The sequence below is a fragment of the Takifugu flavidus genome, chromosome 1, assembly GCF_003711565.1.
Source record: "Takifugu flavidus isolate HTHZ2018 chromosome 1, ASM371156v2, whole genome shotgun sequence".
NCBI lineage: Eukaryota > Metazoa > Chordata > Actinopteri > Tetraodontiformes > Tetraodontidae > Takifugu > Takifugu flavidus.
The window spans coordinates 15,081,640-15,095,995 of NC_079520.1; the positions used below are offsets into that span (position 1 = coordinate 15,081,640).

Consider the following 14,356-nt stretch of genomic DNA (forward strand, 5'->3'; position numbering starts at 1 on the left):
TCAGTAGTATGCTACTATAATTACAACCAACATGAAAAGCTGTATTTGTGCTTTTCTTTTTCTAATACAACCCAGTTTTTCACTACTAGTCTAACTGGCTCATTCACCATTTAAACTTTGTTTAAATTCACCTTTTGTTTTTTTTAGACATAAAACTTTAAAATGGCACTTCTTGTGCCTCCTGTACTGACTACATGAGGATTGTATAGAAATGGGGACCATTTATACCATTTCCCCCCTGTAAAAATATATTCATAGGCTATAACAATTACATCTCGAATTTAAGAAGGTGGAGTGAGAGTTGAATTAAAACAATGTTTACATAAATGGCGATTTTAAAAAATGTCAGGAGGTTCTGAAACACTTCTTTTCTAGTTGTCTCATCAGCTTCTATAATTAAACCTCAGTTACATGCTTTAAACTTAAAAGTGGCAAGATTTTATATAATTTCAGGACAATCTATTGTTGAGAAATTTCGCTCAATTGTGTGAAGGTCACAAAACATACCTGAAATCTGTTAACATATAAAAGGCAATATGGCATCAAATGACACTTCAAACTAGCACTTATTTGCCATCCTAAAATACGAAACCAACTTTTTTTGCGAACGTGTGAGAATGAATTCCTCCATGTAGAGGGAAATCTTAGCACGGTGGTAACAAACTGAAGGGAAAATGGAAATATCGCGATATTTGACGCACTTCCCGGGCCGACCCCATACGTCCACTGCGTCACAGATATCTGGCGCTGCCTGAGCGTTCAACGTCTCATTTCCGCACAGTCGAGTCCTTTAGAAGGAGTTTCTGTTCAACACTCATTTGAAATCTTGATTTTTTTTATTTAATCGCAAACATTCGTCTTGTATATCTAAATTCTCTTAGATTTGTCATACGCTAGCTGAATTGTAAATTTTAGAGCGACGCTAATTTAACGCCACAGCATAGCCGGTTGAGCTAACAAAGAAAATCCTTTCTCTTCAAAAGTAATCCCTACTACTCTCTTTAGTTATGAGTCATGTGGTCGTTGATGGTCAACACTGCCTAGATCAGCAGGTAAGTACTTAAAAATCTGTTTTTGACTTATGAACGTGTTTGATTTTGTTCCCCCCGATGACATACAGGTAGTAGTCTAAAGTGCGTCGTTAGCGAAGTTATATTACGGCTACTAAAATGGAGGTGATACGCGATAATGGTGGCGGAGCAAAGAGGCCTACCAACTTTATTTTCTAGTTACACAATTGCCAGTGTACGTTTAGCTTCCAGTAACCCAGTAACAATAGTAAAATGACTACCCTTGAGATTTCGACTAAAGGGAATCGACAAGGTCAACAATTGCGTAAACGCCTGCCGGTGTTCTGAGCCGGTTGGCGTTGGGCCTCTTCAACTGGAAACGTGGCGATGAAGAAAATGTTGGCCGGCATTCCTCTGAACATCAATTGTTTCTCCAACAGTTTCTTTTTTTTCCCCTTTCGCCGTGAAGTTTCACGAACAGAGTCGAAAGGCTTCCTATTTAATTTGTTTGGCCTTTTTCTTAAGTATTCAGAATTCATGTTTTCCGCGTCGGTCGATTAACGTAGTTAGCTTTAGGGTTGGCTAAAATAGCTTTAGTATATTTCTACCGTGTTGGCTGGGAGCCTTTTTAGTGAATGTTTTCAAAGATTGAATGAAATTGGTAATGTTTTTTGGAGTATAACCCTCGTTAATTTTTAATATTTGCTGTTGTTGGTAATGTCGGCCTACTTTGTGTTGTAGATTGCTGCCCTAGACTTGAATGCTGATGGACAAGGTGGAGGAACCAACAGTAAGTATCCCCCCGAGCTGCTTCCTCCAGGCCCATTTCTACATGGCATTTCTGGCAAAGACTAATGGGATCTCGTCCATGCACGATTATTGTATCCATTCCAGTTTAGTGGCGTAGTCGGACAACATATCTAACAGTAAATAACTGAACCAAGTTATTGGTTTTTAGTTCTAAATTTCAAATGTGTGGATGCTGGTTAGTGTTACCACATTGATAAGATTATGAAATCCTTGATTTGCATATAATCATGGTTGTAGTGTCATCCTCATGTTCTGGCCCCAAATATCATTTTAACCATCAAAATGTTTCAAATGGTCTGAAATTTTCAGGGGGTTGTTTGATATGTGTTTTAAGTGTAAAGTTTTGGCTCTGCCAAGGAGGTTGTCAGCTGACTCTTTTTCACCTGAGCAAGATAACACAGACCTCTAAAAGGATTTAAAATTTTCAAGATTTTGTTAATGGGTCAAGGAGTAGATTAAATTTTGGCGACATCCCTGCTTTTCTAATGCTAAGTATGCTATAATTGGAGATTATAAATACCAATTTGTTTTAACAATTTGTTTTATTTCCTAAGGGCGATACATTCCACCTCATCTGAGAAACAAAGATGCTGCAAAAAATGGTGAGTTGAGATATTTTGACTCTGGTGAAACCATCTAGAAATTAGCATCAGACCTATGGTTGACCCAAACAGGAGACAACAATTATAAACATAAATCTATATGTACTTTGGAAGTTTCTCAGGTAATGTACTTGCAGCTTAATTTAACATAATGCAAATAATGGACAATTATACATGCGCATCTGTTATGTCTATATATTGATAGTAATTCTTAAGGAACATCAAGTTTCACAAGGCATAGGTTGCGAGGAAGGATAGCCAGTCTGTATGGAATTTATATTGGGTTCCAGCTTAATTTAAAAAATAAATAAATGCTGAAACACATTTATTTTAGGAATTTATAATTGCAGTCATCAAAACCACGGTAACCTTTGTTCTATTGTACTGTTTCTAATGTCCTAGTTTCATTTTGGTAATTTTATTTTAGCTTGGGGTGTTATTATATAAAATATTAGTGGCAGTGGCAGCTCCTGGCTGTGGTGCACCTTGCTATATTCTGCACCCTTAGCTCTCATCACTGCTAATGAACATCCAGCCTCTGATACGAATGAGCCAGAGCCATAGCTCATGAGCAAGTTAAAGGAAACATCCAGCAAAATATTTTAGTTTTGTCTGGTTGAGTGGTTACACTCATGGTAATTTATCAACGCACATGTGACATCTCTCGTTTTTACTTTTTTCTTGTTCCACAGCAGGAAATGGTTATTCCACTGGTAGACAGTGCGGTTATTCAGTGGGATCAATAAATTCCTGTAAGTCCCTACTGTCTGCTTTTGCTGAGGGCAACCTGCTTTTTCAGATTCATGAAGCAGCCTTGCATGTCAAGGGAAAACACCTAAAAGCAACTCGCTTGCCAGTTAACACTAGAGCCCGTTTCACATGGAACATGCAAAGCGCATACCTGTGCCAACGTGTCTATTCATTGCATATGTGGCACTGCCGTGCAAAAGGGGGTGCACACTGCCGTTGCCTTTTGTGTTTAAAATGAAAACTTTGCCGTGATGTCATCTCAGCATGCCCAGCAGGAGGCATAGTGGCAGGTTTCAGAGTAAAAAGAGCACAGTTAAGTTGGAGAGACGCCTCAAGTTTGTTGTTCTGAGGTTTGACCCAACTCTCTCAAATTTCTTGCTGCTCAGTTAGAATTAGAACCTAAAGTGTTGATTATGGAGCTGTAGCCTCTAGAGGACCCTATATTACCCCAAAATTCTGACTAGGCTTGGATGGATCCGAATCCTTTTTGCTGCTGCTACAGCTTTTGTCACCTTGTACATAATGCTGACTTTACTTATTGTGCAGATATGCTGCACAATACATCGTCACCCTGATTTCGAGAGGCAGACAAGAATGCCCTACGCAAATGCTGCCTTTCTTGAATGTTTCTATTTCGGGGACATGCGCCAACAAAGGGGTTGAACGGCATACGTACATGCCTTGATTAACTTCAATTAAGTCGTTTCAGTTCGGATTGAGGAGATGATTAGTTATCTGAAGTGCTGTGTACATGTACTGATTAATGCGCTGGGTACGTCTTGCTTGCGATGCGACCCACCCTATGGCGGACAGGGCACAGACTGCGCTTGGTGTGAAACGGGCCTAATGAAGGCTTGACTAATGTGATGCACTGGGGCGCTTGCAGTCAAAAAATAATTTGGGGTTTACGGGCAACTTTAATTTTTATCACGTTCACTTGGTATCTTTTGCATACAAGTCTTACAAGTAAGGACGATGAAATTCATTGTCTTCACTTTTCTCAGTTTTTTCCTCTCTTTAACAATGTCTTCATATCAGCCACTATAAGCTTTAGTGATATGTTAATGCTCATCACAGCTCTGCTCATTAATTCACCGATTAAAGTCAAATATTTACATTTATCGATGCCCTTCAGTGCATTGAGAAAGATTTTCAGAGCATATAAAGGGAAGCATATCATTAGATTAAAAATTGGGTAGTGTTAAAACTGAAAGTACCGTATTTTCTGGACTATAAGTCTCACTTTTTTTCATAGTTTGTCAGGGGGTGCGACTTGTACTCCAGAGCAACTTAAATAAATACATTACAGAATTTCACATGTTCGTTATTTCACACTGACAACCACAAGAGGGCGCTCTAGGCATGTGTACATGAGAAACGAATTCCTTTAGCGACGCAGAAGAAGCGGTGCTTCGTCTATGGAGTTAGACTTGATTGTTTGGTAAACTTGCTTGGATGTTCTTTATGCTATAGTTATCTGAATAACTTAATATGTTACGTTAACAAAGCAGACACGTACTCAGTTTGTTGTGGGTCATGTAGCTGAATTTGTTACGTCAGCATACCGTAACCCTATTGCTAATCCATGCTAATTGCCTTTCAAGATGAAATGTATGTTCTTGGTCTCGGATTTTATCAAATAAATTTTCCCCCAAAATGCGACTTATAGTCCAGTGCGACTTGTATATCTATTTATTTATTTTGCATTTTTTGGCTATTGCGACTTAAACTCCGGAGCGACATATAGCCCAGAAAATACAGTATATTAAATGTGTATGTTTGTTCCATATTGGGTACCAAAATACACATTCTACTAGCCAAGAAAGGACATTTTGGGAAGTGAGGACTGGTCCTTTTACATGTCCTCAAAAATCCAGAGAACCTTTGAGGTTAGAATTGAGTTTGTTTAAGTGATCATTTGTAAGCATTGAAGACTGGAGTTTATGGTGAAGGTGCAGGAGTTTTTCTTTTGACTGCTCTTCTGTGAAGCCCATATGAGGGCAGACTGCATCTACCAAATGTTCCTGTGCATCTTCTGCAGTCAAACTGGGGCCCTGGCTTGTTTTGCTGCAATCCTATGAGGTGATATCTTTAGAAAAAAAATGGAACCTGCAAACATTTGTATCTTATAGCAGAAATGGTATTTGTGTCTGAGTTCATAAGACCTATTTGTAACTAATAAAAAAAACAAACATGCGTATTGAACTAGTTAAAATATGAATCTTAAAAGTTTATATTAAAATTGTAGGCAAATATTTTACATCATATTATGTATATGTATAGACATATATCTTGTCGGCTACCACACATCAAAACTTTTACATCCTCTTTTCATGAAGGCGTCACCGTCACTTTGTTTTCCCAAAGTCAGAGGTGGAAACTACGACATCAAATTACCGTAATTTCTGGACTATAGAGCGCACCTGATTAAAAGCCTCATAATCTAATTTTAGAAAGAAAATCAATTTTCTACTTATACAAGCCGCACTGGATTTTAAGCCGCATGTATTCCACGTAGTAATATGAAAAATTAGATCGGAAACATTCAGTACCGGTAGATGTTTTTATTACCGTAAGAGACAAGTCACTGACCAGTGACAGACAGGTAAGAAACAACAGACACTCTTTTCACTTATATGTTTATACAGAGACCTTAAATCCAATTTTTATCACGTCAGGATTTTTTTTAACTTTTATTAATTTAATCTGCTTAGCAACATAAACAAATATATTCTACCGGTAAATGCTTTTTTTTCTTCTAACGGTGTCTGTAACGCAGCTTCCTTGAAATATACGTTTGTATCAGCTACACACAAATTACGTTGTTTATACTTTTTTACTCAAGCAATGAACAATCTAAAAACCCCCCGATGGCCCACCTCTAAAATCTTCTATTTTCATGGCGGTGGCGATTACTTTTGCCTTCCGTCTGATTTGTACAGCGGAAACACCGCGGCTGCCTGCTCTCTGTGTGTTGACCCAGTCTTCCAGAACGTTTTCACGCTCGGGCCACCTGCGATGTTTACTAAATTTACTAATTTATAGTACATTTGCCTTTCCTATATGGGGACAAAATGTCTGTCACTGCAGCTTCACTCTGACTCAACTTCTATTTTCCTCTTCACAAAAGAAATTGAGGAGTTGGACATTCTGTGAATGCCATATTTTCTCCCTGGAAAGTACTCTTCTGCTGGCTCAACCTTGTATAGCATGGCCAGGGTTGGTTGTTTGGTCCACCTGGAGAGGCAACAGTAAATAAGGTTAAATGAGGCTCATATCCAGTCAGGAGTATGGCTTTGACAAATGGGAACCAGTTCCCTGAGACAGATACTTGAACTGTACGTAATATACAGTACTTTTCTCACAAGTCTCTTTGTCTTTTATGAAGATTCATCTGGATGGGACGGTGGAAGAAGCAATGGCTTTGTGAATGGTTACCATGACAATCGGACAAATGGGGGCTTTGGAGGACGAGGACCCCCGCGTGCTGACAGAGGTGGGCGTGGTGCCTACCGTGGTAACAGGGGAGGAGGCTCTTTTAATCAGCCAATGCAAAATGCAGGTGTGGGAATGTGACTTGGAATTACAAATAGTTGCTTTAACTGCGGTCTCATTGTAGGTGTGAAGCCCTTCCCTGCCCTTCCCTGTTCTGCGCTCTTTAACTTGCATTCACTGTTATCAGAAAGTGTTATTTAATAATATAAATCAGTTATTGCAGTTAGTTTAATAACAGCGAGTTATAACAGGCAGTGCAACATTTTTATCACAAGTGTATAGTGGAGTTTAATAAATCTTCGATTTAGTGCAACATTTTTATCACGTAGTACCGTTGCGGTAAATCAAACGTTAGTGCAAACACAATATACGGTAACTCGAACTCTCGAAGTAGTGCAAAGCGATAGCGATAGCAATATAACAATAGCAATATAACAACGTTGTTCAAACGGTAATGTCCATATTCACAGTATGACCAGCCTTGTTCCGTTGTAAACACACAAAAGAAACACGTAAAGATCACTTTATCAGTTCATTCCTCATCCAGGAATCCCTCGAATTCTTCTTCTTCGGTGTCCGAATTGAACAGTTGTGCGAATACGGCGTCCAACATGGCCGGCTCCGTCTCGTCAAAGTCGTCATCAGGGTCGGTGTCGCTGGTGTTGTCTGGCATTTCAGTGACAATCCCTGCCTTCCCGAAAGCTCGGACCACGGTCGATGCCCAGGCATTTACGATCCACTGGCAGATAGTGACGTATGACGCTCGGCGCCGTCTCCCCGTCTTGGTGAACGTGTGTTCGCCATTCGTCATCCACCGCTCCCACGCAGTTCGCAGTCTAGCTTCGAATGCCCTGTTGACACCAATATCTAGCGGCTGGAGTTCCTTTGTTAATCCACTTCTTGCTTTGTTTCCTCGGAAGCTCCGTTGAGTCTTCTTTACCTGGCGCAGGTCGTCTTGTTGCTTCCTCCACTTCCGCACCATTGATTCGTTCACGTTAAATTCTCTTGCCGCTGCTCTAATTCCGTGTTCAACCGCGTGACTGATAGCCTTCAGTTTGAACTCTGCGTCGTAAGCGCGTCTCTTGCAAGGAGCCATTTTGGGGTCTTTACAGACAGAAATGGTTTGGGACTGAATTTACTGCTGTTACCTCGGCCACGCCTACTGACTACGGTAGCCGCGATTAACCAATATTACCGTAATCCATACAAAAGGCGCTCTGGGTTAAAAGGCGCACCGTAGATTTTTTTGGAAAATTCTAGGCTTTTAGGTGCGCCTTATAGCCGTGAAAATACGGTAACTGGATATGTTCCTTTTGGGGGAAAATGGTAGCATGTGATATCTTGGCTATTGTGATGTAAACCGTGGGTCTCATTTGCTACTTCTCCTTCATGATAGGATTTGGCAATTATGACAACAAAGACAGCAACTGGACAGGACCTCAGAGGGACCCTGCCTACAACAGCTTTGGAGGACGTTCTGATAGATCCAAGTCCTTCAATGACCGTGGTGCAGGATCAAGAGGAAGGTTAGTTGGAATAATTTGCTTCTAGCATGAATTAAGTCAGTCCTAGAAGACCACTGTCATGCACACAATCTATACAAAATCTTGTTTACACATTGAATGTGCATTTGTTTAGATTTGAGCGTGGAGGTTTTTCTGGTGGGGGAAATTCTCGCTGGTCAGATGAGGCCAAGGAGGACGACTGGTCCAAACCCACTGCTAGCAATGAGCGCCTGGAGCAGTAAGATTGTTCAATTAAAGTGAAATTATTTTTTTTTTATTGAGCCTGCCTTCATTTGTTGTAAATCTTTTTTAGAGAACTTTTCTCTGCTAGCAACACTGGGATCAATTTTGAGAAGTATGACGATATCCCTGTAGAGGCCACTGGAGCCAACAGCCCATCCCACATTGATTGCGTAAGTCTATACTTTGCTTTGATATAATTGGTTCTCAAATTGAAAATCTTAAAAAGCTAAATTGGAAAGTGAAAATGGCTATGTGTGTTTCTGTAGTTCCAAGATGTGGACATGGGAGAGATTATAATGGGGAATATCGAACTGAGCCGCTACACTCGACCCACACCTGTCCAGAAGTATGCCATTCCCATCATCAAAGGCAAGAGAGACCTGATGGCTTGTGCTCAGACTGGTAAGTATTCTAAATAAAGTTTTTATAGTTCTCTTTGTGATTATTTCTTTCTGAATTATCAAACATCTGTGTTTTAGGCTCTGGTAAAACTGCTGCATTCTTGCTGCCAGTACTGAGTCAGATCTACACAGAGGGACCTGGTGATGCTCTGCAGGCCATTAAGAACAGTGGCCAGGTACGGAAGAATGCAAATGTTGAATAGGTTGTATTGGAAAATTCTGTCTTACGTTGTACTTAATTTATAGGAGAATGGAAGGTATGGACGCCGTAAGCAGTTCCCAATCGCACTTGTCCTGGCTCCGACCAGAGAACTGGCCTTGCAGATCTACGATGAGGCAAGAAAGGTGAGCTTCAAACATAAAATTTGACGGGATATTTAGATTTGTTGCTCATTAACTGTCCTTTAATAGTTTTCTTTGTGCATCCCAGTTTGCATATCGCTCACGTGTGCGTCCCTGCGTGGTGTATGGTGGCGCTGACATCGGCCAACAGATCAGGGAATTGGAGAGAGGCTGTCACTTGCTTGTAGCCACGCCTGGACGTCTGGTTGACATGATGGAAAGGGGCAAAATTGGTCTGGACTATTGCAAGTATGTATCATACAACAGGTTTGCCAGGTCATGCCAAGTTTGTTTTGTTTTTAAAAACATCAAATGCTTCTCTGTAGTTACCTGGTCCTGGATGAGGCAGACCGCATGTTGGATATGGGATTTGAACCACAAATTAGACGCATTGTTGAGCAAGATACGATGCCGCCCAAAGGCATCAGACAGACTATGATGTTCAGTGCCACTTTCCCAAAGGAGATCCAGGTAAATATTATTGAACAATTTCATATAGTTTATTTTGGTAAACCTTGACAGTTTCCCGAACTCTTTAAATATAGATTCTAGCTCGTGACTTTCTGGAGGACTACATTTTCCTGGCAGTGGGTCGTGTTGGTTCCACATCAGAAAATATTACACAAAAGGTGGTCTGGGTAGAGGAAGTTGATAAAAGGTCATTCCTCCTTGACCTGCTTAATGCCACAGGTAAGAAATCCCCTGACCTTCACAAGAGTCACTCTCATCTTTCTTTAAGGTCAGCAAGCAGCTCTGAAAGCTATGATGTTTCAGAAAGAGGAGCAGCCAAGAGATCAGCACGCCACATTAAAAAGCATGGAGTTATTGATATCTGAGTCATAAATGTATATAAGCACAAAAGTAATGAATAACTCCGTATTAATTACGTTATGCTAATGATAATAATGATGTATCAGCTGGTCTTTCTGGGTTTTGTGAAAAAAGGAAAGCAAAGAAATTACAGGTCTTTGAGCCTGAAGTTTGAAGAAATTATCTTTATAGCTGCCTCTGCGATTAGCATAGGAATTAAATTTTAATACTTTTTGTTTTGCTTATGTGCGTTCTATCCAATCACACAGGCAAAGACTCTTTGACGTTGGTCTTTGTGGAAACCAAAAAAGGTGCGGATTCCTTGGAAGATTTTCTTTACCGTGAGGGTTACGCTTGCACCAGCATCCACGGAGATCGTTCTCAGAGAGACAGAGAAGAAGCTCTGCACCAGTTCCGTTCTGGGCGTTGCCCCATCTTAGTGGCTACAGCTGTAAGTAAAGGCAATCCACAATTGATTTTATAGTACACTTCAAAAACTCTTGTGTTATTTCTATTTCCAGAGATGGTTGTTTATTCATGCATTAAATTTATACTTTTCACTTTGCTTTAACGTTCTAATTTTGACTGTCATTTGCCCAGGTGGCTGCACGGGGTCTGGACATCAGCAATGTGAAGCATGTCATCAACTTTGATTTGCCCAGTGACATCGAGGAGTACGTTCACCGTATTGGCCGTACAGGACGTGTAGGAAATCTTGGTATGTCGATTTTCGTTTTTTCAAAGGTTATTTTCATTGTTGAGAAACCTGTCGACCGTGTACTGGCTATTTTTTTCCCTGATTTCTTCTAAGCATTTGTTTAAATCCCATTCACATAAGCAAAATAAAATTCACAGGGGCCTAATGAGTGGAGAATTTACTGAACATTAAATTACTGAATTGATTTTAAGCTCCAGATCTGCTTAGGTCCAATACTTAGTCATGATTTTTACAGATGAGCAATGCAGTAATTTATCAATAATTCTTGCCTCCCTTCTGTCTTCCACAGGTCTGGCCACATCATTTTTTAATGACAAAAACAGCAACATAACCAAAGACTTGCTGGACCTCCTGGTAGAGGCGAAGCAGGGGATTCCCACCTGGCTTGAAAGTTTGGCCTATGAGCATCAGCACAAGAGTAACACCCGTGGCCGTTCTAAGAGGTACATGCATGTGAAGGCGTATCGTGCCTCTGGCAAATCACGGCTTGTTTTTTAGTTAAATGGTTTGCTGATCTTAATCTTGACTGAGTAGATTTAGTAATGGGGGGAAAAAAAACCAACCCTTTATTGCATTTTGTGTCCCACCTGTTTCAGGTTTTCAGGTGGGTTTGGAGCGAGAGACTACCGTCAGTCCCCTGGCGGCGCTGGAAGCTTCAGCAACAACCGCACAGGTCGTAGTAGTGGAGGCCACGGAGGAAACCGTGGCTTTGGTGGAGGTATGGACACGCTTCCCTATTGTTGCATGTGTTTAAATTTAATGAAACGAATACATTATTGAAAAGCAGGTTTGAAATTCAGGGCATCAAAATTATGAAATCCTGTAGTGGTTCCAATTGACAATGATTTACTTTGATTTATGCAATTTCATTGTTGCGCTATTGAACGGTGTGAACTTTTTTTTTTGCAGGTGGCTTTGGTAGCAACTTCTACAGCAGTGATGGCTACGGAGGAAATTACAGCCACTCTGGTAGTGTGGATTGGTGGGGCAACTAGTCACCATTGGAATAGGTTGCCATGCCAAACAAGTGGAAACCACATGTTAACTTAAGCCAGACCATAAAAACCCTCCCTGTGTAACTTCACGCAGCATATTATCAACCCCGGTTCTCTGCCTTCACTTCTCTGAAAATCGAAGTCACCAGCATGTGTAATGCAGAGTTTCGCACACCTCAGAGGATGGATGCTGACATGCATCATCTGATAGCAACTCCAGCCTTTGATTGTTAACAGTATTTTATTTGTTCTTTCTGTGGGGAAAGCCCCTTTTTTGAATAAGGAGAGAATTGTGTGTTTAAGTACCGTGCCTTCGGAGAATATATGTAAGGGGGCATATATTTCAATGATGAATTAAGCTTTGACTTGATCAAACCTTGGCAGACACTGTGGTATTGTGGCTTTCAGTCATGATTCCATTTAAACTTCAAATTTATTCCAGGAACATCATATAGGCTTTTTGATAGTCTCACTGTTATAGTAATGGAGCCATTACTATGTCCAACAAACTGGGTCACTCTGAAGCAGCCATGTTTTGTCACGGATAAGGTTGCGTTTGGTTTTCTTTGCTCACTCTATCCTGGACAGGCTCTTTTTATGGATATGATGGTTTAAAAATACCCATTCCATTTTAAACTTCATCCTCAACTCAAACTTCGAGGTTTAAATAAGATTGGTCAATGCAAGAACTCGTTACTTTCAATTAATTTAACAATAGAAATCGGCAGCTACTGCGTCGTGTTTTTTCCATCATTTGGGATGCAGGTGTGCAAATTTACAGGCTTTTTTTTTTTTTTTAATACTCTCCAAATTTTAGAAAAATGCCTGCCATCTTGAAAGTGCAATTTAAAATCGCTGCACAACGGACCACAGCATCGGGAGGACATGTCGTGGTGTTAGTGTTTACAGAAGGGACATCCAATAAGGCCCAGATGGTATTCCACACTTGCAAGTGTTTTGTTTTTTGGTCAAGGGGGAAGGACACATAGACTTAAGTTGCTGGCTTAAATTTTTCCAAATGCTTTCTCTTACAGGCTGCGTTGGAGGCATAGTTCATCTTTAAGAGACTGGTATTTTCAATAATTACCGAGGGTTTATCGATTAAAGTGGCAAGGAGCAGAGCAGGGTAGAGCAGCACCAAACCTGCAGTGTTTGAGGGGATGGGTAGGCAGCTACGGTGCCTGGCTTTCAGCGCACCTCTGGTCATCGGCTTTGATTTCCATTTGTAACCTGGGGTGACCTTAAATGGGATCGTCACTTCCACGCTGAACTGCCAGGATCTCTGGGAGTTGAATTGCTTTCATATAGAAATCTGTTGCCTCCCCAAGCCCTAAAAGGCTTTTCTCTTGAGGAGCAGCGATTAGGAGAGATGGGCCTTTCACCTCCACGTGTTCCTGTCAGGTAGATTGTGCCTTGATTTTTGTTTTTTTTTTCTTTAAAAGAAATGACTAAGCTGATGCACTGGCTGTTGAGGGCAGTGTTAAGAACTTGAGAATGGATGGTGCTACTATAATTTAGATGTGTAGGCCCTTGTATGTCATGCCTATCATTTTTACAAAAGTTCTTTTATTGCACATCTAGAGTTTTATATAGATGTCTTATGTGTCCTGAAGCTTCCAAATATTGTGTGTAGAGATCGTGAAAAATGCAGCTTGTTTACAAAGGGGAAGGGTTGTCAACATTTGAACAGGGATTTATTTGGGACCAGGGGATTTAGCTAAATGGGTGAATTGAACCATTTGCACAGATTTCTAGATTCTACTTTTGCTGCTAGTTTTGTAATTTATTACACATTTTGACAAATATTTATTTTTGTAAGCCTCAAAGTGATTCTTTGAAAGGTTCAGAAACTTGACCAAAAGACAGTACAAAAAACACTGGCACTTGAATTAAGAATGTCACCTGTATGCGTGAAATTTATATATTTCCAGGTAGTGTGAGCTTTTTAATGATAAGACGCGTTGGATTTGGTAAATACCCAAAGCTGTTTCAGGCCTCCTTGGGGCCAGTCATCTTAGTTTAGGAAAAATTTGGTCCACAATGTTTGGAATAAATAAAAAATGCCAAGGTTTGGAATATAGCTGTCAAAAAATGCAAAATTTCTTAAGCATATCAATGCAGAAGTGTTCATTCTCCAGATGTGTGTATTCTTAATTGATCTGAAACATTTTTTTCCTAATGAATGTCTGGCACATGGCAATCTTAATGAAACAAACGTGTGGTTTCTCTCTTTGTATTTGCAAATAATACCTCCTTGAGGTCTCCTCAAATGTGGTCTTAGTCTGTATTGTTGGTTCTTAAGGCAGCTTTTGGAATTGCATTTAGTTTGGCAGTTCCATTAATACTGTTGTCTGGAGAACCGAGTCTCATTCCACATTTGCAAAGGAACCCCGGAGCTCCTTAGATATAGCCTTTACTTTCTGCATTAGTGTGTAGACTACTGCACATTTTGGAAAATACTCCGCTGTGCATTGTGTGTCTGATTTTACCCAAATAAAGTTTGAATGAAAGTATCTGGAATAATCAAGCATGTTTCCCTATTGATTGCAGCTGTTAAGACCTGTAGCAAACAACTTTCTCTTGTGATGATGTGGGTCAGCCTAGCTCGTCAGTTTGAGACGATCGGGTGGGCTTTCTTTTGAAAATACATGTTAAATGCATCTGAATTTGTTGTT

General features: G+C 40.3%; 1 protein-coding gene across 5 annotated transcripts; it reads left to right on the forward strand.

Annotated features, from left to right (window-relative positions):
* The first annotated feature begins 741 nt into the window (after positions 1-741).
* Positions 742-14,347, forward strand: ddx3xa (DEAD-box helicase 3 X-linked a). Of its 5 annotated transcripts, none has more exons than XM_057032296.1 (19): positions 742-1,052; positions 1,752-1,800; positions 2,375-2,422; positions 3,115-3,174; positions 6,561-6,734; positions 8,064-8,193; positions 8,306-8,410; positions 8,486-8,585; positions 8,682-8,817; positions 8,895-8,992; positions 9,063-9,161; positions 9,247-9,407; positions 9,485-9,629; positions 9,704-9,848; positions 10,238-10,419; positions 10,569-10,686; positions 10,976-11,129; positions 11,283-11,404; positions 11,596-14,347. In XM_057032296.1, exons 1-19 carry the CDS (start codon positions 1,008-1,010, stop codon positions 11,679-11,681), a joined length of 2,157 nt encoding a protein of 718 aa, XP_056888276.1. In that variant the 5' UTR covers positions 742-1,007; the 3' UTR covers positions 11,682-14,347. The 5 variants fall into 5 exon arrangements, with proteins under 5 accessions (XP_056888276.1, XP_056888441.1, XP_056888352.1 ...); XM_057032461.1 differs by having other exon boundaries at positions 6,561-6,668; XM_057032372.1 differs by lacking the exon at positions 3,115-3,174.
* The last annotated feature ends 9 nt before the right edge of the window (positions 14,348-14,356 follow it).

Bases quoted from the DNA above. Each gene is read 5' to 3' on its own strand.
- ddx3xa (XM_057032296.1), top strand. From the start codon at position 1,008: ATGAGTCATGTGGTCGTTGATGGTCAACACTGCCTAGATCAGCAG. The intron at 6,735-8,063 runs GTGTGGGAATGT...CCTTCATGATAG, and splicing joins TCAGCCAATGCAAAATGCAG to GATTTGGCAATTATGACAAC. The intron at 11,405-11,595 runs GTATGGACACGC...TTTTTTTTGCAG, and splicing joins AAACCGTGGCTTTGGTGGAG to GTGGCTTTGGTAGCAACTTC.